At 34.9% G+C, this 22,096-nt stretch overlaps 1 protein-coding gene across 2 annotated transcripts in view; it reads left to right on the top strand.

Moving 5' to 3' along the window:
• Window positions 1-22,096, top strand: part of SLCO1B3 (solute carrier organic anion transporter family member 1B3) — a 41,892-nt gene that overhangs the window by 5,400 nt on the left and 14,396 nt on the right. The window contains exons 1-9 of one of the 2 annotated variants that reach the window (XM_070410606.1): window positions 4,692-4,781; window positions 7,304-7,359; window positions 7,581-7,713; window positions 11,156-11,274; window positions 11,809-11,955; window positions 12,363-12,461; window positions 14,930-15,172; window positions 16,940-17,104; window positions 18,408-18,603. In XM_070410606.1, the coding sequence (XP_070266707.1) occupies window positions 7,664-7,713; window positions 11,156-11,274; window positions 11,809-11,955; window positions 12,363-12,461; window positions 14,930-15,172; window positions 16,940-17,104; window positions 18,408-18,603 (1,019 nt within the window). In that variant the 5' untranslated portion in view covers window positions 4,692-4,781; window positions 7,304-7,359; window positions 7,581-7,663. Of the gene's footprint in view, window positions 1-4,639; window positions 4,782-7,303; window positions 7,360-7,580; window positions 7,714-11,155; window positions 11,275-11,808; window positions 11,956-12,362; window positions 12,462-14,929; window positions 15,173-16,939; window positions 17,105-18,407; window positions 18,604-22,096 lie in introns of those variants that run through there. The other variant, XM_070410605.1, reaches the window with a different exon arrangement.

Genomic DNA, 22,096 nt, shown 5'->3' with positions numbered 1-22,096 from the left:
TGTAAAATATTCAATTTTACAAGATAATGCTAAATTGCTATTTAAGTGGTCACACTAATTTACATGATTATAAGGAATTTATAAGAGAAAATCAGGATACATGTTCATTCCAACACTTGGCATCATTAGACTTCTTGATATTTTACCATGTAAATGATTATTTTCCTAATTTCTTTTCAGATAATTTTATTGTTAGTGCATAGAAATGCAACTGATTTGTATAAAAATGCAACTTTTTCAGTGTTGATTTTGTATTCTACATCTTTACTGAATCAATTTATTAGTTCTTGTTTGTGGAGTCTTTAAAGTTTTCTACATATAGAAAACAGGGACAATTTTACTTCTTCACTTATGAATTGTCTACATTTTATTTATTTTTCTTCCTAAGTTATTCTGGTTAGAACTTCCAGTACTAACTCTGTTGACTAGAAGAGGACAGAATTGGCATACCTTCATTTTCAGTGTTTTACCGTTGAGTATGATGTCAACTATGTGCTTTTCATATATGGCTTATGTGGAGGTACTTTCTTCTGTTCCTAATTTGTTGAGTGTTTTTATCATGAAAGGGTGTTGAATTCTGTCCATTGCTTTTCTGCACCTGTTACTATGATCACATGCTTTTGTCTTTCATTTTGTTAATGTGATTCTCTGATTGATTTTCATATGTTGAACCAGATGTGCATTCCAGGTATAAATTCCACTTGGTCAAAGTGTATGATCTTCTTAATGTGTTATTGGATTCTGTTTGCTAATATTTTGTTGAAGATTTTTGCATTAATATTCATCAGGGATATTGATCTGTAGGTTTCTTTTTGATCTGTGTGATGTCTTTCTGGTTTTAATAAGAGGGTAATATGGCATGATGGAATGAATTTGAAAGTGTTCCGTCCTCTTTGATTTTTTGGAAGAGTTTGAGAAGGATTAGCATGAGTTTTTCTTTACATGTTTGATAGAATCTCCAGTAAAGCCATCTAGTCGTGGGCTTTCTTTGTTGGAAGTTTTCTTTTTATTACTGCTTCAATCTCCTCACTAGATTTAGATATATTTAGACTTTTTTATTTTTTCACTAGAGGCCCTATGCATGAAATTCGTTCAAGGGGCTTGGCCTCGCAGCCACGGTGGCTTGCCTTGGCTCTTGCAGCCCCAGCTTGGTCCGGAAGGACATCCAGAAGGTCATTCGGCTATCTGGTCTAATTAGCATATTATGCTTTTATTATTATAGATGATTCAATCTTGGTAAGTTGTATATTTCTAGTAACTTATTCATTTTTTAAGATTAGCCAATTTTTTAGCATGTAATTGTTCATAGTAGTTTCATAATTTATTTTATTTCTGTGACATCATTTGTAATGTTTCCTCTTTCATTTGTAATGTTAGCTATTTAAATCTCTCTTTTTCTTACTTAATCTTGCTAAGGGTTTGTCAGTTTTGTTGATCTCTTTAAAAATCTAAGTCTTACTTTCATTAATTGATTTATATTCCCTTTTTTATTTACCTCTAATCTTTATTATTTCCTTCCTTCTGATAACTTTGGATTTAGTTTATTCTTCTTTTTGAGGTGTAGGATTAGGTTGTTGATATGAGATCTTTACTTTCCCCTTTAAATTTCCCCTTAGTCCTGCTTTTCCTATGTCCCAGGTTTAATATGTTGTATTTTCATTTTCATTTGTTTTTCAAGTATTTCCAAAATCCCCTTGTGGTTCATTCTTTGATCCATAGGTTAAGAGTATGTTGTTAATTTCCACATATTTGTGGATTTTCCTGACTTCCTCCTGCTATTGATTTCTAGTTTTATTCCATTGTGATCAGAATGTTTCATTTGCACTTGAGAAAAATGTATATTCTGCTGCTGCTTGGTAGAGTGTTTTGTATATACCTAAGTCCAATTAGGTCCAATGGCTTATGGTGTTGTTCAAGTCCAATGTTTCCTTATGATTTTTTGTCTGGTTGTTCCTATTGAAAATGGGGTATGAATCTCTTACTCTTATTGTGTTTCCATTTCCACCTTTAGTTCTGTCAATGTTTGCTTCATCTATTTGGGTATTCTAATGTGAGGTGCATGAATATTTATAATTGTTATAACTTCCTAATAATTTAACCCTTTATCATTATACTAGTGGCCCAGTGCAAGAAATTCATGCATGGTGGGGGGGGGGGGGCAGGGTGTCCCTCAGCCCGGCCTACACCCTCTCCAATCTGGGACTCCTCGGGGGATGTCCGACTGCCAGTTTAGGCCCGATCCTTGTGGAATCGGGCCTAAGCTGGCAGTCAGACATCCCTCTCACAATCTGAGACCACTGGCTGCCAGCCATGCTTGCCCCCAACTGCCCCTCACCAGCCTGCTTGCCCCCAACTGCCCCCCCACTGGCCTAATCACCCCCAACTGCCCCCCACTGCTGACCTGATCACCCCCAACTGGACCCCCCTGCCAGATTGCTCACCCTCAACTGCCCTCCCCTCCTGGCCTGCCCTTAACTGCCTCTGAGTTGGCCCTGCCACCATGGCTTTGTCCAGAAGGATGTCCAGAAGGTCTTCCAGTCTAATTAACATATTACCCTTTTATTAATATAGATAATGTTCTTCTTTTTCTCTTGTGATGGTTTTTGTCTTAAAATATATATATTTTTTGATATAACCATTGCTACCCCTGTTCTCTTTAGGTTCTTATTTACATAGAATATATTTTCCCACCTATTCAGGCAGCTATAACAAAAATTCAATGGCTCAAGCAACAAATATTTATTTCTTATAGTTCTGGAGGCTGAGAAATATATGATCAATGTGCTGGCAATGGTCCACTATTTTTTTTCTTTATTGATTAAGGTATTACATATGTGTCCTTATCCCCTCATTGTCCCCAACCCCCACTCATGCCCTCACCCCTCTGGTGTCTGTGTTCATTGTTTAGGCTTATATGCATGCATACAAGTCCTTTGGTTAATCTCTCCCCCTTACCCCCACCCTCCCCTACCTTCCCTCTGAGGTTTGATGATCTGATCTATGCTTCTACATCTCTGGTTCTGTTTTTGTTCATCAGTTTATGTTGTTCATTATATTCCACAAATGAGTGAGATCATGTGATGCTTACCTTTCTCTGACTGGCTTATTTCACTTAGCATAATGCTCTCCAGTTCTTTCCATGCTGTTGCAAATGGTAAGAATTCCTTGTTTTTTACAACAGCATAGTATTCCATTGTGTATATGGTACATCTACACAATGGTCCACTTCCTCATTCATAGATAGGTGTCTTCTCATTGTGTCTTTATATGTTGGAAAAAATAGTATGAAAGCTCTCTGGGGTGCTCTCTCTCTCTCTCTCTTTCTTTTTCTCTCTCTCTTTAATTCTCACCTGAGGATATGTTTTTATTAATTTTAGAGAGAGAGGAAGGGAGAGAGAGAAACAGAGCATAAGATTAGAAAGGTAAAAAGGAGTATTTGTGGGGAAAAGATATTCAGTGGGGGAGATCAGGTAATTGAGGGTGCTATAGGCCATTGGAAATACTAGAAATTCTTCTGACTGGGATGGAAGGAAATGGAGTGTTGGCATGATCTAATTTTCAGTTAGGAAGACTTTTTCTAGATACCGTGTTGAGAAGAGACTGTAGATGAGAACAGATGCAGAAAGATCTATTAGGAGGCTAATGCAATAATCCATGCTAGACATGGTGGTAGCTACCAATGGTACTATAGGAGGTAATAAGAAGGACTTGTCTAAGTCAGCGTGACCCACTCTAACAGAATACTGTAGGCTCAGTGGCTTAGCCAATTTAAATTGACTTCTCACAGTTCTGGGGGTTGGCAGGATGAGATCAGAGTACCAACATGGCTGGGTTCTGGTGAGAAGAACCCAGTTTTTGATTTTCAGATGGTTATCTTTTGGGGGGTCTTTACATGGCAGAGAAAGAGAGAGAGAAGCAATCTCTAATAAGGACAATAATCTTATCATGAGAGTTCCAAATGTTAAGGAGATTATGGTTTCAACATATGAACTGAATGGGGGATAAAAACATGTAATCCATAACAAGATTAGATTTTCATACTAGAAGCAAAAGGAACTTACTTATGAGTATGAATATGGACTTTAAGAAGGATGAACCAATAAAATTTGTTAACATGAAATTGAAAATAAAACTTCTACAATCTCTGAGGTTAAAAATACTTTTCAGAATATTAAATATACTGCTTTGTTTCCTTCATTTTAATTTGTATTTATCCAATAATAGTGGTGTTTAATAAATGAAAACTTTCCACTTTTTCATCTGACTTTCCTGGTAGTGCTATGTTTGAGAACGTGTAGCCTTTATCCTCAAAGTTAGCCTATGCTATTCATTTTGGGAATAATAGCTTATCATCATAGCCATCTCAGACCATTATCTAGTTTCTTATCAATCAGTTTATGACATTAATTTAAAAATCTGATGTTGTAATCATGTTAGAAAATGATGCTTTATTAGTATAGTGATGCTAACATTATACTGAAAAAGGACTAAGAAGTACCAGTTGGTACAGAGGAAAGGTAGGTATGTTTTTTATGATAAAATAATGTTTTTAAGTAAAGAGGAAAGGCTATTTTAATTAACATATAAACGTGTAGTTCTGTGAGTAAGCATTTTTCCTTTCTCTTCTGCTTTTTCTTAGGTGTTCTTGGCAGCCCTCTCATTCACCTTTATTTCTAAGGCACTAAGTGCAGCCATTATGAAAAGTTCCATCACCCAAATAGAAAGGAGATTCGACATCACATCTTCTGTTGCTGGCTTAATTGATGGAAGCTTTGAAATTGGTAATTTTTATTTCTCTTTTGATTATTACTTAGTAACCAGGTTTGCAGAGGTAAAAACTTTTCATATATGCTCTTCACCACTGGTCCTCAATCACAGATAAATTTGCCCCCAGAGCCAGTTTGGCAACATCTGAAGACATTTTGGGTTGTCATAACTGAGGGGGCGGGGGTTGCCAATGGCATCTTGCAGTAAAAGTCAGGAATGCTACTGAACATCCTACAGGGCACAGAGCAGCCCCAACATTGACATCCATCCCAGAATGTCAACAGTACAGAGGTTGAAAAGCCCTGATCTACACGATCTCATTACTTACAAACAAATACTTTTCAGGGCTTTACCTTCCCTCTCTCAAGATTCCCTAATGGAAAAAAAGGTTTGGTTTTTTTTTTCATTGGAGAGAGAATTATTATTTTGATTATTTGAGGAGGGAAGAACAGCTTTAGAAGAAACTTTGTTAAGTTTCTACTGTTTAACTGGGTATAAAATTTGGGGTTAAAAGTCTTTTTTCAGTCCCTTGCTTTGTTGTCTTCCTTTTGATTTGGATTTCTCTCATAGTAATGAGGGTTTTATATAATTATTGAACATTATATTATTTATTTTATAAATTAGAGCTCATTGCCTCTGCCCATTTTTCCTTTTTTTTCTCACTGTTTATAACTTAAAAGGACTTTAAAGTTATGTCTGTTGTATAGATTACAAATATTTTCTACAATTCGTTGTTTATCTTTTAACTTTAAAATATCTATAATAATAAAAGCATAATAAGCTAATTAGACCAGACATCCTTCCGGACATCCTTCCGGACGACATTCAGGACGAAGCCAGGGCTGCGAGAGCAGCAGCGGGCGAGGCCCAAAGCAGAGGCGGCCACCATGGCGGCGGGTGGGGGTCGAGGCACCAGCTGCGGTGGCGGTGGCCAAGGCCCTGGCACAAATTTTGTGCATCGGGCCTCTAATATTTAGATATTGAGTAAAAAATAATTGTATGAAGGAAGACACATCTATCTTTTTGTTTTGAATTCTGACTTTTCATGATTCAGAGGATATTATACCCTAAATATCCTTCACTCTCACCTCCCTGGTTTAGTGACACCATCTAGAATGCTAGTATTAGTCTGTTGATCTAATTTATTGTATGTCTCTTTAAATTCTAATTTACTCTATGTCTCTTTTTATTGCAGAATTGATTCTTAATATTTTTGTTAAACCTTGTAGCTGTTTAACAGCACTTATTTTGAGTTGGATATAAGTTTTACTGGTTTCTTTGCTTAACACTGTTTCTTGACTCTTATGACTTCAAATCTCATGTTTATTTTTTTCTGACGATTATTTTCATGAAGTTATATTTTCCAGAAATATTTGAACACATGACATTTTCTGAGGCCTTGGTTATTGGAAAATGTATTTATTTTACTCTCATATTCAAGCAATAATTTGTCTGAGTATATAATTAAAAGTTTAAAATCTATTTTTCCTCAGAACATTTAAAAACATTTATCTACTGTTTTATATGCCTAATGTTGTATGATAAATCATTACCAGTATCGTTGTCATGCACCGACAGGTACCTTCTCTTTATTCCTGAATTTCAGAAATTTTGCCAGCATACACCCAGGATTATGGCTTTTACTTTATTTATGGTGGAGAAATTTTCATCTGAGGCTTGAGACTTCATTTACTTCACTGAATTTGTTTTACAATTTTACATTTCTTTCTTCCCCTCCATTTTCTTCTGAAGCATATATATGATGAATATTAAATTTTCTGGCTATTTTTCTTTAAATTTTTCTTTCTAAAATTCTACCTTTTTATCTTTATGTTCCAACAATATTATTTGATGCTGTCTCTCGTCTTATCCTGTCAGGCCCCAACAAGTGCATTTTAATGATATTTTAAATTTATAATACTTTATTATTCTCTTACTATTTTTAGCCTTTCAGTTCTTCTTTTATGGATATCCATGTAACTCTAAAATACTAAATAGATTTTTTTCCAGTTTCTCCTCTTTTTAGTTTTTTTATTTAACTATTTCCTCACAGGTTACTTTATCTGCCAGTTCATTTTTGTGGCTCTTATTTCAGGCTATTTTTTTTTTCATCAAATGTTCAGTAATTCTTGGTTGTTGTTTGTTTGTTATTATACTTGTAGCTCAAATAGATCAGAATTGGTTGTGACTCCCTCCACTTGGAATGCTCTTTTTCCCCCTTTTTAATGTAAATAATTTATACTCAGTATTCAAACTCCTGACCCCTCCTCCAGGAAACTTTTGTGAAACCCTTAATTAATTTGAGTTCCCCATTTCTGTGGTCTAACAGCACATCTGTCGATTTGTATGTTTTCATCACTGGTATGTACACATCTTGAGGGCAGATATCATGGTTCATTTTTGTATATTTCTGGATCCCTACACCATGGCAAGTATTTAATTGGGATTTCAAGAATGCTAGAGTGAACAAATAAATGAATGAATAAATACCTTTCCCTCAGGTCAGAAAGTTTTTCTTCATTTTTCTTCATTCCAGTGCAATCCAGTTAACTCCAAATTCTGCAATAAAATATTGCTTCACTAATATTGCAAGTAAGTCAAGAGCTTTTTTTTGTATCTGAAACCTATTCTACTTATTATTGATACCATAAAACTTTACAGTGAATAAGTCGTTTCATCTTCTCAATTAAATTGTATGGTCTTTGAGGGATGATACCATGTCCTATGCTCTATGTGTGTTCATTCTGGGGCCTTCCATTCCATTCGCTGTTTGCTACAGTGAACATATAAAAATAATGTTGTCCTCTTTCTAGGAAATTTGTTTGTGATTGTATTTGTGAGTTACTTTGGATCTAAACTACACAGACCAAAAATAATTGGAATTGGTTGTTTCATTATGGGCATTGGAAGTATTTTGACCGCTTTACCACATTTCTTCATGGGATAGTAAGTGTTAAATAGCTCTGTGCCATTAACTACCACTTACTTGTAAATTAATGGTAGAATTGTTTTCCTTTTAGATAAGAAGTCACCTTTTGTGGGGAATACCCACTAACTATGTGTAGAAATGGAGTTTATTTTTTTATGTAATAGTTAACTCATTGCATTAAATACCCTGGCTTTCACTGAATTTGAAAAGTAAATAGCATTGAAGAAAGTGTACAGTTTTATCAGAAATAAGTAAGATCTGTATGACTTTTTAGTATAGCATATATATTCACACCTTTGCCTACAAGATTTTAGATATTCAATAAACTTCACCACTCAACCTACTGCAGCATGGGTTTCCCCGGTACCATAGCCATTATTCTTCCTAAGATGACTGTGTAGTTAAGATTAGAGTCAGGCCTGGCCGGCGTGGCTCAGTGGTTGAGCATCAACCTGTGAACCAGGAGGTCATGGTTCAATTCTCAGTCAGGGCGCATGCCTGGGTTGTGGGCTCAATCCCCAATAGGGGGCATGCAGGAGCAGTCAATCGATGATTCTCTCTCATCATTGATGTTTCTATCTCTCTCTCCCTTCCTCTCTGAAATAAATAAATAAATAAATAAATAAATAAATAAATAAAAATAAAAGCCTAGAGTTAGATGCTAACAACAGCAAACCTAAAATAGGGATGGCTTAAATAAGATAGAGATTTATTTTTCACACACAAAGTTAATGTAGCTGTCGCAGGGATGGTAAGTCCGTGCCTTCTTTTATCATATTGCTCTGCAATGGTCCAAATTTTGGCAACCTTGTTCCAGGCACCAGGACAGAGGAAGGGAAAGAACAAGGAGAAGAAAGAGAGTGCACAGAGCCTGGGGCTTAGGGAAAATTTTGGAAGCACAGCACTTCTACTGACTTCACATTGGCCCAAACTTATTTACGTTTCACATCCAGATATGAAGACGTTAGAAAAAATAGACTTTATTCCAAGTTGGCATGCTACTAGCTAAAAATCCCACCTTCTATTACAATGGAAAGAGAGAAGAATGGCTATTGAGAGACAATGAGCAGCTTCTGCTTAAGGCATTAATTACCTACTCATTGCCAAAGCCAACAATCATGCCTTTGGTTCCATATTCATTCCTTCCCCTCCCTCCCCCCATATTTGACTTTCATAAGCACCTTCTTCTTCCTGGTACTTCTCCTTCTGATTTGCACTGTATTGTTCTCTCTTGATTTATTTCCTGTCTTTGTGGTTTCTTCATCATGCACATCCTTTTCTTCAGCTGCTGACACCAGACTGTCAGTTATCCCCTAAATTCCCTCTTCAATCTCCTTCACTTTTCATTCTAGATGATTCATATGGATTGTATGCATTAAATGCAACTATCACCTATGCATGGTGACTTTTCCTTATACTCAAGATCTATATAATCAACCACCTCATGAGCATCTCCAATTTAACACCCTACAAGCATTTCCCATCCATATATTAACAGTGAATTCATGATCTGAATTCACCCCTGTACCAAAATCAGCTCGGATTTTTCACATTCACTCTTTCCATGACGCATATTTACCCACAAAGAAACTCAAACCAAAGTCAAAGGCTTCATCCTAAACTTTTTGTTTATTTCAATACAAATGACCAGTGTTCACAAAATCTTGCTTATCTATCTATCTGTCAAAGTTGTACCATCCTTTCATCCCATTGTCCCAAATCTACTTGAGGCTTCCCTCCTTTCTGGCCTGGCTTTTTGCTACCAGTCTATCCTCCATTCTAACTCATATTCTATATTAGAGTATTCATTTTAAAATGCAAATTTAATTACTTTTTCCTGCTTAAAACTCCCAATTTCTAGAACAGTGTTTTTTAAATTTCAGATTCTGAACTACTAGTGGACCAAAAAATTGATTCGATTAATTATTGAAACCAACAATAGGATAGGATCGAATTGAATAAAATAGAAGAATATACAATGTGAATAGAAACAAATACTGTTGACTGAAACTTTTAGTTGTTAGTGTGTACTGTGTGTGTACATATGTATATATTGTGATTGTGATATAAAATGCATTTCTTACTGTTGGTCACAGTCAAAAATATTGAATACTGCTCCCCTGTGGATTAATATCTATACTCATTTACATATACAGGTTGCTCATTGAACTTCCTAACTTCATTTCACACTGCTCCCCATGATCCAATATCACATTCCAGGCCTTCAGTTTCTCAAATATGCCCTAATAAGTCATACCTCTGCACATGGTGTTTCTTACGATCTTGAATACTTTATCTAGCTATTAACTAGATAAAGTTAATTAACTCTTATCCATCTTCAAGATTTATCTCACATGTCATCCTCACTGAGAAGTCTCTAATCCACTCCCCTTGACCTCAAGTAAAGTGTATCATCCCTTTTTTCTTGTGACAACTCAGGATCTGGTGTATTAAATTTATCATTTGTACCATACATGCTCATCTTAGAGAGTGTCAAATTCCCCAAGTATAAAAACTGTGATTTATCTCTGTTGCTTTGTTTGTTTGTTTTATGGAGCTGAGTATAATACCTGGCATATAGTAGGCTGTCCTTGGAGCTCATGAGGTGCCTCCCTGTTTTTGGATATCAGCATGTGCCCCCATTCTAGCTCTACCACTGTTATTCTTAAGTTCTTCCACATCAAATGAGTTAGAACTTTTTAAACTAAGATTGAAGAGTCAGGCTTATGATAGTGTGTGTGTATGTGTGTGTGTGTGTACATGAAAGAAAATATAACAAATTATTTATAGAAAATGTAAATGAGTTAGTATGTATTACAGATTGATTTGGAAAAAAACTGTTCTAAAGTTTATTAAATGTTATAAAGTTTATTAGATAGTTAAAATTGTGACTATCTTTGAAGATGATTCAAAGGGATGGAAGATTCAGTAAGAGGGTTGTTGTTTTTTAAGATAAAACCAAGGTATTTCACACCTTCACCAGATTATAAATACTCCTGGGATGGTAGTAACATGACAATCCTTGCCTGAGGAGTAGTAAATGCTATTGCTTAGAGAACACCCCCATTTCACTTTCATTCATCACCTCAAATACAAGCTGAGAAGCTGACAAAAAGAATTCAGATTGAATTCAGATTATTTGGAGAAGAGAGTGGTGCAAATAAAGAGAAAATTTTCTCTGTATTTCTGGGGAAAGTAAAAATATTCAGTAGCTAAACAAAAATTTAAACCTAGGACCTGCCTCGGTAGCTCAATTCGTTGGAGCTTTCTCCTGATATGCCAATGTTTCGGGTTCAATCCATAGTCAGGGCACATATAAGAATCAATCAATGAATGCATAGATGCATAGGTGGGTAGAATAGTGAATTGATGTTTCTCTCTCTCTCTCTCTCTCTCTCTCTTCCTCTCTCTCAAATCAATAAACATTTTAAAAAGTTAAATCTAGTGATTTTCTTACAGTTACAGGTATTCTAAAGAAGCCTTTATTAATCCACTAGAGAACTCAACATCAAGCTTACCAACCTGTTCAATTAGTCAAAATGTGTTACTCAAAACATCACCTGAAAAAGAGGGAAAAGGTAAGGATTGAATTGACACTAGTGAATATTAGCATCACTAATAAATATTCTAAAATTTATCAACTTAATTACACCTGTAAAAATGATTAGCAAAATTGATTTAAAACAAATAGGAAAAAACACTTGCATTTTACAATAGTGTTAATATATTATACATAAAGAGCTTTAAGAAAAATAAAAAGAGTAATATTTTGGTAGGAAATAGGCAAAATATGTGCATTTAAAATAAAGAGGGAAGTGGATACATAAATTAAAATGGTACTTTACTTTCTGTGAAAAAATTGGAAATTGTTACACCAAGATTTTTTTTTACCTATTACAACACAAATCATAATATATAATTACAAATTATAACACCTATTAAAGGGTTTTCTGCCTAGTATGAAAAGATTAAAAATAAAAATAAATGAGGTAGAGAAAAAGATACATTTATGTTTTGCTGGGAATGTATAACTTTGGATGTTAATTTTTGATATAGTAAAGAACAAAAATATGAATATCTGATTAAAATAAAACACTCTCTTGCCTACATAGGTTGGGAAAAGGAATCTGACTCATATACATGGGTATATGTCCTAATGGGCAATTTGCTTCGTGGAATTGGGGAAAGCCCCATACAACCCTTGGGGATTTCTTACCTGGATGATTTTGCTAAAGAAGGAGAGACTTCTTTTTATATAGGTAATGTAAGAACAATATTAGTCTTTATGATTACTTTCCTTGGGTCTACCATTGAAATAATAGGGTTTCTTAATTTATTCTTTTTTCACTTTTTATTAAATTTATTGGGGTGACACTAGTTAACAAAATTATACAGGTTTCAGGTGCACAATTATATAATGTATCATCTGTATGTTGTATTGTGTGCTCATCACCCCAAGTCAAGTTTCCTTCCACACCATTTATCCCCCCAAACTCTCCTCCACCTCCCCTCAACCCCTTCCCCTGGCAATCACCATCAGTCATTCTTTTATTTATTAAAAGTTTTATTTGGAAAAAATGTATTGCATAATGTCACTTTTAAGAACATATTGAATAAGAACCATGTATTTCTGGCACCTGATAAAATAGTTTTGTAATATTTTCAGGTACTTTGTTTGCAATAGGAATGATTGGTCCAGTCCTCGGCTTTACAGTGGGATCTCTGTTTTCTAAAATGTATGTGGATATCGGATATGTAGATCTCAGTAAGTATAATCAGAACAAGGTAACATGATAATGCTTTCCAAGTACAGGACATCATTCCAAATTAATTTAATTAATTCTTTCAATAGTCCTTTGCTGACAATTAGAAGTTACAGATAGGAAATAAATGTATTAATAACCAGAATAGCCCTAGCCAGTTTGGCTCAGTGGATAGAGCGTCAGCCTGTGGACCAAAGGGTCCTGGGTTCGATTCTAGCCAAGGGCACATACCTCAGTTGCAGGCTCCTCCCCGGCCCAGGCCCTGGTTAGGGCTCATGCAGGAGGCAACCAATCAATGTGTTTCTCTCACATCCATATTTCTCTCTGTCTTCCCCTCTCTCTCTTCCATTCTCTCTAAAAATCAATGGAAAAATATTCTTGGGTGAGGATGAACAAAAAAAAAAATAAAAAATAAATAAAATACCCATTCCTTTAAAAAAAATAAATAACCAGAATAAAAATAAAATCCATCTCCTGTCTAAACCAGACTTTTACCACTAAGTATATAATAAAAACTGTTTTAACAAACTTGCTTAAGATTAGTTTACCCAAAATAATTGCATAATTTCAGGTTTCTCAAATATGCCCTGTAATATCACTTTCCTGCATTTATCCTTGGAAAACCTCTCCGTTTTCTATTTGAATAGTTCTTAAAATCTTTTCCAAATTGTGGCTTCTTTTCAGAGAAAACTTACTACACCTTCTTCAGAGAAACCATATGGCCCAAAGTTCAGTGCCCCTATTAGTCATCAAGAGCATGCCTTTATTGTAGCCTTTATGCAATTAGCCATAAACATTAGTGCACTGACCTATCATCTCTTTTAGAACATATCAGGATGGTCTCTGACTTCACATATACTAAGTAATTAGTGTTTGTGAATAAACAAATCTTATTTTCTATCTCACCAGGACTTGAACAGATCTCCAAGGAGATCAAAGGACTCATTTCCATGATGGAGTAGACATCATAGTAGGCCAACAATAACCACAAACTTGAAAGTGTTTTATAATATAAAGCTAAAGCCAGTATCTGTTGAAATGTTGTACATTTATTTTGGAAATGTAATTAGAGTTTAGGTTCACATTCTGTACATTTCTACTCATTCACCTCCACGTACATCGTTGTTTTTATCACTAAGAATACAGAAATAAATTGTTAAAGTCTGTAGGATGATCATTTTGTAACCTCTTTTCTATAATCAGAAATCACTACTCACAATATTTTAGAATTCCTGGTGATTCCATTTCTACCGCTGAATGCATAGATCTTATTAAATCTTTCTTATTCAGCCATGACTATGATGTAAATATATGATATATTTATATGATATAAATATAAAATATATACTCAGCCTCAAGCTATTCTTTTCATGCAGAAATTTGGATCCAGCCTTAACAAGATATTCTGATTAGTTTTTCAAAAAAATCCAGATTTTCTGTAGAATTTTTTAACTTTTAAGACAGTGTGTGAGCTAAGGAAAATACTTTGATAGGCCATGTTTAGTTATATTATGACTTCTAGTTCCTGTATGTAAACCAGTGATAGAACAAGAAAAATGCTATCAAAAGACATTTCTGACAGATGAATAATTAGCATATAGATGGAGTCACTGCTTTTACAATTGTTTCCTAAAATCTGAGTTGCTGATTATGAAACAATATTACCATATAAATCAATTCTAAACCCAGATCTGTGCATACTTGAAAGCTACTTCATGAAATAGAATGGATAATTTATTTCTATACAGTTTTAAATAAAGTCAATATTTTTTCATGTCACTAAGTTTTCTGATAGATCCAAGTGTAGTGCTAATATTAATGTGCTTCAAACTTCTATGATGTGTGTGTACATGTGTCTGGGTATGTGTGTATGTGTTGTGCTTTCTTACTACTTAGAATGTTTACTTTATGCTCACTGAAATAGCTCATTTATATTTGTTTAGATATAGTGTGTGCATATTACTCATAATTGCTGTGCTGTCAGAGTTGGAAATGCAGGTTTCTGGAGGAGGAGGGAGGAAACTCCATGATAGGCTGTGAGAAATTTTGCAAAGTTCTGTAAATATCATTGCTGGTGCTTTCTTAACCTCAGCAGATGGTGCCAATAGTTTTCAGACAATAACAAGGAATAATATGCCTTTCATAACTGATATTTCAATGGTTTGCAGGCTTAAAAGTTCAATGATGGCAATTGTCCAGTCATGTCACCAGAAAAGCTACCAAGTTCACACCAGCTCAGGCAATGACATGACTGATTCCTGGACAACAGCAATCATATGATGCCATCAAATTTGGGGCTTACCCTAATTTAAGAGATGACAAAGTATGAAAAAAGAAAATAGAGCCTCAGAACTGATAAGATATAGTTTATTTGTTTATCAATGGAGGAGAGCAATCATTACCACTATTGCCCAGAATTTACTGCATTTCAAAATAATTTTTATTGTCCTATTCTAATTCTTTATTATAGGCAATATCAGAATAACTCCTAAGGACTCTCGTTGGGTTGGTGCTTGGTGGCTTAGTTTCCTTTTTGCTGGAATATTATCTATTATGTCTTCCATACCATTCTTTTTCCTTCCCAAAAATCTGGATAAACCACAGAAAAAAAGGAAAGTTTCAGTATCTTTGCATGTGTTCAAAACAAATGAGGAAAGGAGTCAAATGACTTTTCCAATAGACCATGAGCAAAAGGTGACTGAAAACATAACTGGTAAGTATATCATATTTATTGTCACTTGGAATTGTTAATCCCAGTGAAAGGGAGGAATGAGTATTCCAAAATAATAGGTCATACTCAAATCATCTAGAGTTGGCTTTGTTCTGCACTAAAGTGAGCTGAATTATTATTCTAAGATCCCTACTAAGATTAGCAAATGTTTTCTGAACAATGATATACTCTCTGAAGAGAAAAGGATTAGGTTTGTGGTGTTTAGCAGGGAGAAATCAACCAAAGACTAAAAATATCTGTTGCTTTTAAAATGAGAGAGTATATATTCATTTCAAAATAATATGCTGTACACTATGAGGGTTAAAAGGACTGTTATATGTCATTCATTCATTCACTTATTCACAAATGGTACCAGGCACCGTACTGTGCCCTGGTGATAGAATATTGCCTCTGTTTTCCAAGAATTTACAATCTAGTGGATTGTACCAAGAAGCATATATTATAGACACTTGCAATACAATCTTTAAGTACTATGGTAAAGTTAAATGTGAGAAATTATGAACCCAGCCAGTGTGGCTCAGTGGTTGAGCATCAGCCTATTAACCAGGAGGTCGTGGTTTGATTCTCAGTCAGGACATATGCCCAAGTTTCAGGCTCAATCCCCAGTAGGAGGCATGTAGTAGGTGGCCGATCAATGATTCTCTTTCATCATTGATGTTTCTCTCTCTCTCCCTCCCTCTCCGTTCCTCTCTGAAATAAATAAAAATATATTCTTTAAGAAAAGAAATTATGAGTGCCTATAAACTGGGCAAGTTAACTATTGTTACATGGAGAGATGGAGTAAAGAGAAAGAAGACAGAGGTTAGATAATTAGAGTAAGACTTTTCTTTGTGGTAATCATATAGCAGAAGTTTGCTTACATAAATATTTAAAAATGGAGCAGAAGCAATAGTAGTAGTTAAGATTATCGAAGTCGCTAGAGGGGTCCCTCAGCCCGGCCTGCGCCCTCTCACAGTCTGGGACCCCTTGGGGGATGTCTGCTTGCCGGGTTAGGCCCTATCCCTGGCTTAGGCCTGGCAGGCGGACATCCCTCTTGCAATCCGGGATCCTTCGCTCCTTACCACCCACCTGCTCGCTCCTTACCGCTCGGCTCACTGTTCCTTAGCGCTGCCATGGAGGCAGAAGAGGCTCCCGACACCTCTGCTGTGCTCGCCAGCCATGAGCCCGGCTTCTGGCTGAGCAGCACTCCCCTTGTGGGAGCACACTGACATGCATTGAGCATCTGCCCTCTGGTGGTCAGTGTGCATCATAGCGACTGGTCATTCTGGTCATCCTGCCATAATGGTCGCTTAGATTTTTATTATATAGATAGTAATTATATTATTAAGTGCTAATAAATAAGAGACATTGCATGTCTTCTTCACTTTTGTTTCTTGAGCACCTAGCATATTGCCTGGTACCCAGTTAAAAACCAAATATTTGTTGAATGAATGAATAAATTCATTAATCATGTATGTAGTTGTATGGTCGAGTGACAAAAACTAACCAAATGCAAAGTGAACAAAGCGAGTTGCAAACAACATGTATATATGATCCCATCTAGGTAAAATGAACTAACTAAATAAAAATGCCTATATGGAAAAAATGGAAAGAATATATAATAAACTGTTGAGAGGATTGACAGGTATTCTGACTTTCTGTGCTATCTATTTATATAATATTAAATGTTATGTAACATATTTATAAAATTAAGGTATTAATATATATTTAACTTAATTATTGTATTTTCTTTATACTTCGTTTTTATAGGTTTTTTCCAGTCCTTAAAAAGCATCCTTACCAATCCCCTATATGTTTTATTTTTGTTTTTGACATTGATACAATCCAGTGCCTATATTGGTATTATTACTTTTGTCTTCAAATACATAGAACAACAATATGGTCAGTCAGCATCTGAGACCAACATAGTGCTTGGTAAGACACATGGTTTCTGTTTGCTTGATAAGCAATATAGTACAAAGTAATTGAGTTCTAAGTGACATTTTGTTGTGAAGGCAACTTCGTATTTCAGTAAGTATAATTTCAATTTATTCTTTTGCAAATATTATCAAATTTGGTCATTTTGTGATGCCATCTTTGTTCTGTATTTGAAGTGATATCTCATATTATTTTTGAATAGATAAATTCCTGAAGAAAACAATTGCACGTAAATGGAACATTTACACATGGTATCTGCATAATTGGATCTTAAAATGTAGTGCTGAAATCCACAGACAAATCCTTTTTAATGTAATCATTATATTTTCTTAATTCATGAACTTTGAATCAGGATCCAGCTACTTACAAAAAATAGAACATTGATGTTTCCCAAAGAAAAGCAGTTTAAACAAATCATTGATGTCTACAAAATTCAAAACAAATACCATATAGCAGAGAGGGGTCTTTTACTACAATATCTATTTCCTATGACATAATGAAGCTTGCTTATGAAGGAATGGCTTTCCTACATCATTCTTCACCTACACCCAGTACAGTAGTAACTTAATAAATATTTGATAAATTAAATTGAATTTATCAAGTGGCATGTGAGTAGGTCATAAATAAACAAGAAAATATTAATTATGTATGATGCTCAAATTGAACTTAAAAGTCTGAACTGTAAGAGTTAATTTTGTTCCCAGTAATGTTCCCAGCCTGAATTTTCTTTATTAGAGTGGTCTTCATATTTAATAACTCTTGAAGGACAATGAAAGGGAAGACTTATAAGAGGGACCAACCATGTTTAATACTGTATACAGGTCTTTTTATCACCTCAGGGTATATGTGTGTTTGAATGAATAAAGAAGAGATAGTAATTCAAGTATTCAATTCTAAAATGTTGAGCAAATTTGGTATGCGTTTTTAAGAACTGGAACTCTTCGTTTTGAGGAGATGTGAAGGATTTTAGATGGTAAGATGAACGTCTCATAGGCACGAAGATGATGTTTTGTTGTTTTCCAAGGGAAAAAGCATCTCATAGAAAGTATCTGTTCAGACATAAAAATATTCTCAGTCACTGACTTTTGCTGTTGGGGAAACAAAACCCTCAGCATTGGCAAGAAAAATCATTTTTATCTCTCCCATATTGTACACTGGTACCCTACTTCCAACCAGGCCTGCCAGTCTTAAGAAATAATGAGATTATAATGAACTTGGTTGATATACACTGCGTTTCATATGTAAAGACATTCCAGAATAACTGTATGTATATAATTACTATTTTTTCTTTTATCTCTAGGATTCATAACCATACCAACTATTGCCACTGGAATGTTTGCAGGAGGATATATCATTAAAAGATTCAAATTTACCTTGCTTGGAGTTGCCAAATATTTACTTTCTATCAACATATTGACCCTCCTACTTTACCTATTAAATTTTGCACTAATCTGTGAAAGCAAATCAGTTGCTGGCCTAACCTTGACCTATGATGGGTTTGTATATATCAATATATCAGTTGTACAATGTATAAACTCTCAATGTAAAAGACTTTAAAGAAACCAGGGTAGATGATAATTTTAACTAAACTTCCTTTTGAGAGAAATTTCTAACTTACAAATTCCTAAAAAGTACATTTTTAAGATTTAAAAAATCTTTTTTTATTCCTTGCTTTTAAAAAAGTTTATAATAATAGTTACCATGTGTGGGGTGCTTACAATGAGTGATGGACACTTTTATCCCCATTTTATGGTTAGGAAAAGCAAGGTTTAGAGCAGTCATCACAGTCGAACCTTTTGAGCTCGGATGTCAGCATTTTGAAAAACCCTAACTTAACTCTGGTGCCATGTCACATATAGAAATTTTTTGATATTTGCAACCGTAGTAAAACAAAGACATATTTTTGATATTTATTTTACATATTTAAATGCCATTTAACAAAGAAAAATCAACCAAAAAAATGAGGTGGCACTGGTTTAGAGAATATGCAGATTATATGGCTAGCAATGTTAAGATTCTGACTTAAATTTAGGGTTTTTTACTCCAAAATTCTTAGTCTTAACCATTATAATCTTGGATAGATCATGAGATGAATACAAATGACATTGTCTAAAAGCAACTGAACTATCTGTATCTGCAGTTAATTTTTATGTTTAACGACTACTTTTTTAAAAATATATTTTATTGATTTTTTACAGAGAGGAAGGGAGAGGGATAGAGAGTTAGAAACATCGATGAGAAAGAAACATCAATCAGCTGCCTCCTGCACACCTCCTACGGGGGATGTTCCCGCAACCAAGGTACATGCCCTTGACCAGAATCGAACCTGGGACCCTTCAGTCCTCAGGCCAACACTCTATCCACTGAGCCAAACCAGTTAGGGCTAACAACTACTTTTATAAGAAAACATTGTACCAATGAATTCTCCATTTCTGTGAACTAATACTGCTTCTTCTGGTAATGTCTACTTTGACAGAATTGATGAGCATCCTATATATAATTGCATATCACATCCTAGAAATCCTTTCATTTCTATTATTATTATCAAATATTGTTAAGTATTTCTACCCCAAATCAAGGGCAAGATTCCTGTGCAGATTTCTTATCATCTCCTAAATACAGCTGACAACTTGAGCTCAGGAAGGTTCACATTCAAGCAACAAGCAAGGATCCCTGAATCACAGTTTAGTAACCATGATACTTAGTGACCCTTATTGTTGGCTCAAAGCTTTTCACTCTGGATCCTATGAAGCATCAATTTTAACTTGTCAAATATTCCCACATTTCCTTACCTAAGCATCACCCTATTCTTGGAGGCTTGACAACCTAGCCTTGCATTATCTCTTCACTTCCTCCTAATCCTGACTGTTGTTGATTATTTCTATAGAGCATCACCCACTCTAGTAAGTCAAGCTACAGAGTACCTACAACATTAAACTTTAACAGTAAAAGAATGGTAGTGATCATGCAGCCCAACCCTCTTATAATCTCTTTTTTTATTAGTTGAGACTCAGATAAACTACGACTTGTCTGCAGTCCTACAATGACTCCAGAATGGCACCACATCACATCCTTGGTTCAAGGGCTCCCTGGTTGCCAGGGCAGGCTTTAGCTTTTAGCCAGTTCCCTGAAAACAAGTACAGAAACTGTGCCATAATTCGAAAGAAGGCAGCTACAGTTCTCTGGGATTTTTTTCAATCAGTAAATTTTGCCGAGTGCTTTCTTAAAGGTCAAGACGATGCCCTCATGGAATGCATAGTCTAACGATAGTAAACAACAGAATCAATGTATTCAGCATTTATGAAATGCTAGCCACTGGGGTAAGTTTTAAAAGTATGAATTAGTGCAGAGGTTCTCAGAATGTGGCCTGAGGGTCTATAGGGGTCCCTGAAAGCTTATTCTAGTGTCAACAAATTTTAAAGTAATTTTTAAATGATACCAAGACAGTATTTATCTTTTCCAGTCTCATGTTCTCATGAATGTATAGTGATATTTTCTAAGCCTACAAGACATGCAATGATAACACCAGTCTGATGGCTAATGATATGTGTGCTTGTGTATTCTCATGCATTAAAGTTTTCTTAGCATTGATTTCTAATAGACTATATATCAACAGATATACCCACTTGAACAAAAAACTTTGAGAGTCCCAAAACTTTTGAGTGTGAAGAGCTACTAAGAACAAAATGTTTGAGAACTGCCAAATTAATATTTTTCCAAAAAAAATCCCATGATATTGATGCTATTATATATGGCTTACAAATGACAAAATTGATTTTAGAAAGAATAGTTACATTGTTAACATGGCAGAATTAATGTGAACACAGGAGTTTTGATTGCAATGTCTGGGCTGGTTCATTAATCATTGAATTTAAGCACTTCCAGTTGTATGTCCCCAAGCAGAATTGGATATAAGATGCTTTTTAGTAAAATTAATGATAATAGAATTTTGGGATTTGAGAATCTACTTTTTTCTTTTTTATGTAAATTATATTTTCATTCAAAGATAGTTTATCAATCTATTATCAAGATTTTACCAAAAGCCAAAATATAGTTTTAAAAATCTACAAGTGGAAAAGTAATTACGAAGAGTTCTGTTTTGTCATTTTAGCAATGTTTTAAGATTATATTTTAGCCCTAACCGGTTTGGCTCAGTGCATAGAGCATTGGCCTGCGGACTGAAAGGCCCCAGGTTCAATTCCGGTCAAGGGCATGTACTTTGGTTAGGGGCACATCCCCAGTAGGAGATGTGCAGGAGGCAGCTGGTCAATGTATCTCTCTCATCGATGTTTCTGACTCTCTATCCCCCTCCCTTCTTCTCTGTAAAAAATCAATAAAATATATTTTAAAATAAAGATTATATTTTATAAATATAACCATGTTTTACAGTTAGTCAATATAAAGGATGTTGTAGTTTCATTTAAAAAATAAATGGAGTGTTTCTAGTCTTTCTCAACAGATTGTTTTTTTCTTGATTTTTAAAAAATTAATCCTTAGGGATTCTGCTTTAACCATGTTAAATTATTTTCCTATGTAATGAAAATATAACACTTAAAATTCAAATTAGTTAAATAACATTCACAGATTTGGAGGACTTAACAATGAGCTGGGAGGAACCTTCACCTAATGCCATTACCTTGCTAAAGAGAAACTGAGTAACAGAAAAATGAAGTGACTTATTTAATGAGCAATTTCTTGATAGAGTCACAAAATCTCTTGTCTACATCTCACCTATCCTCTTTGCTTTCTTTTTGTTGTTTTACCTTATCTTTAACATAAATTATATCTGGGTAAAGAGAGGGTGAAAAAGTGAATAAGTCCTATAAAACTTTGCTATTTTGGCTTCATTGCTCATCAAATTTCTCTATCGAATTAAAGGACATGGCTTTCCCTTATTTCCCCTTTCTTCCTTTCTCCTCTCTCCTCTCTCCTTTCTATTCCTCTCCTCTCTCCTTCCTTTCCCTTCCTTTTTCTTCTTTTCACTTCCCC

This window comes from Myotis yumanensis, unplaced genomic scaffold (genome assembly GCF_028538775.1).
Source record: "Myotis yumanensis isolate MYYU_CA2020_CCGP unplaced genomic scaffold, mMyoYum1.0.hap1 SCAF_3, whole genome shotgun sequence".
NCBI lineage: Eukaryota > Metazoa > Chordata > Mammalia > Chiroptera > Vespertilionidae > Myotis > Myotis yumanensis.
The sequence above is the reverse complement of the archived record's forward strand: the minus strand, read 5'-3'. Positions and strand labels throughout refer to the sequence as shown.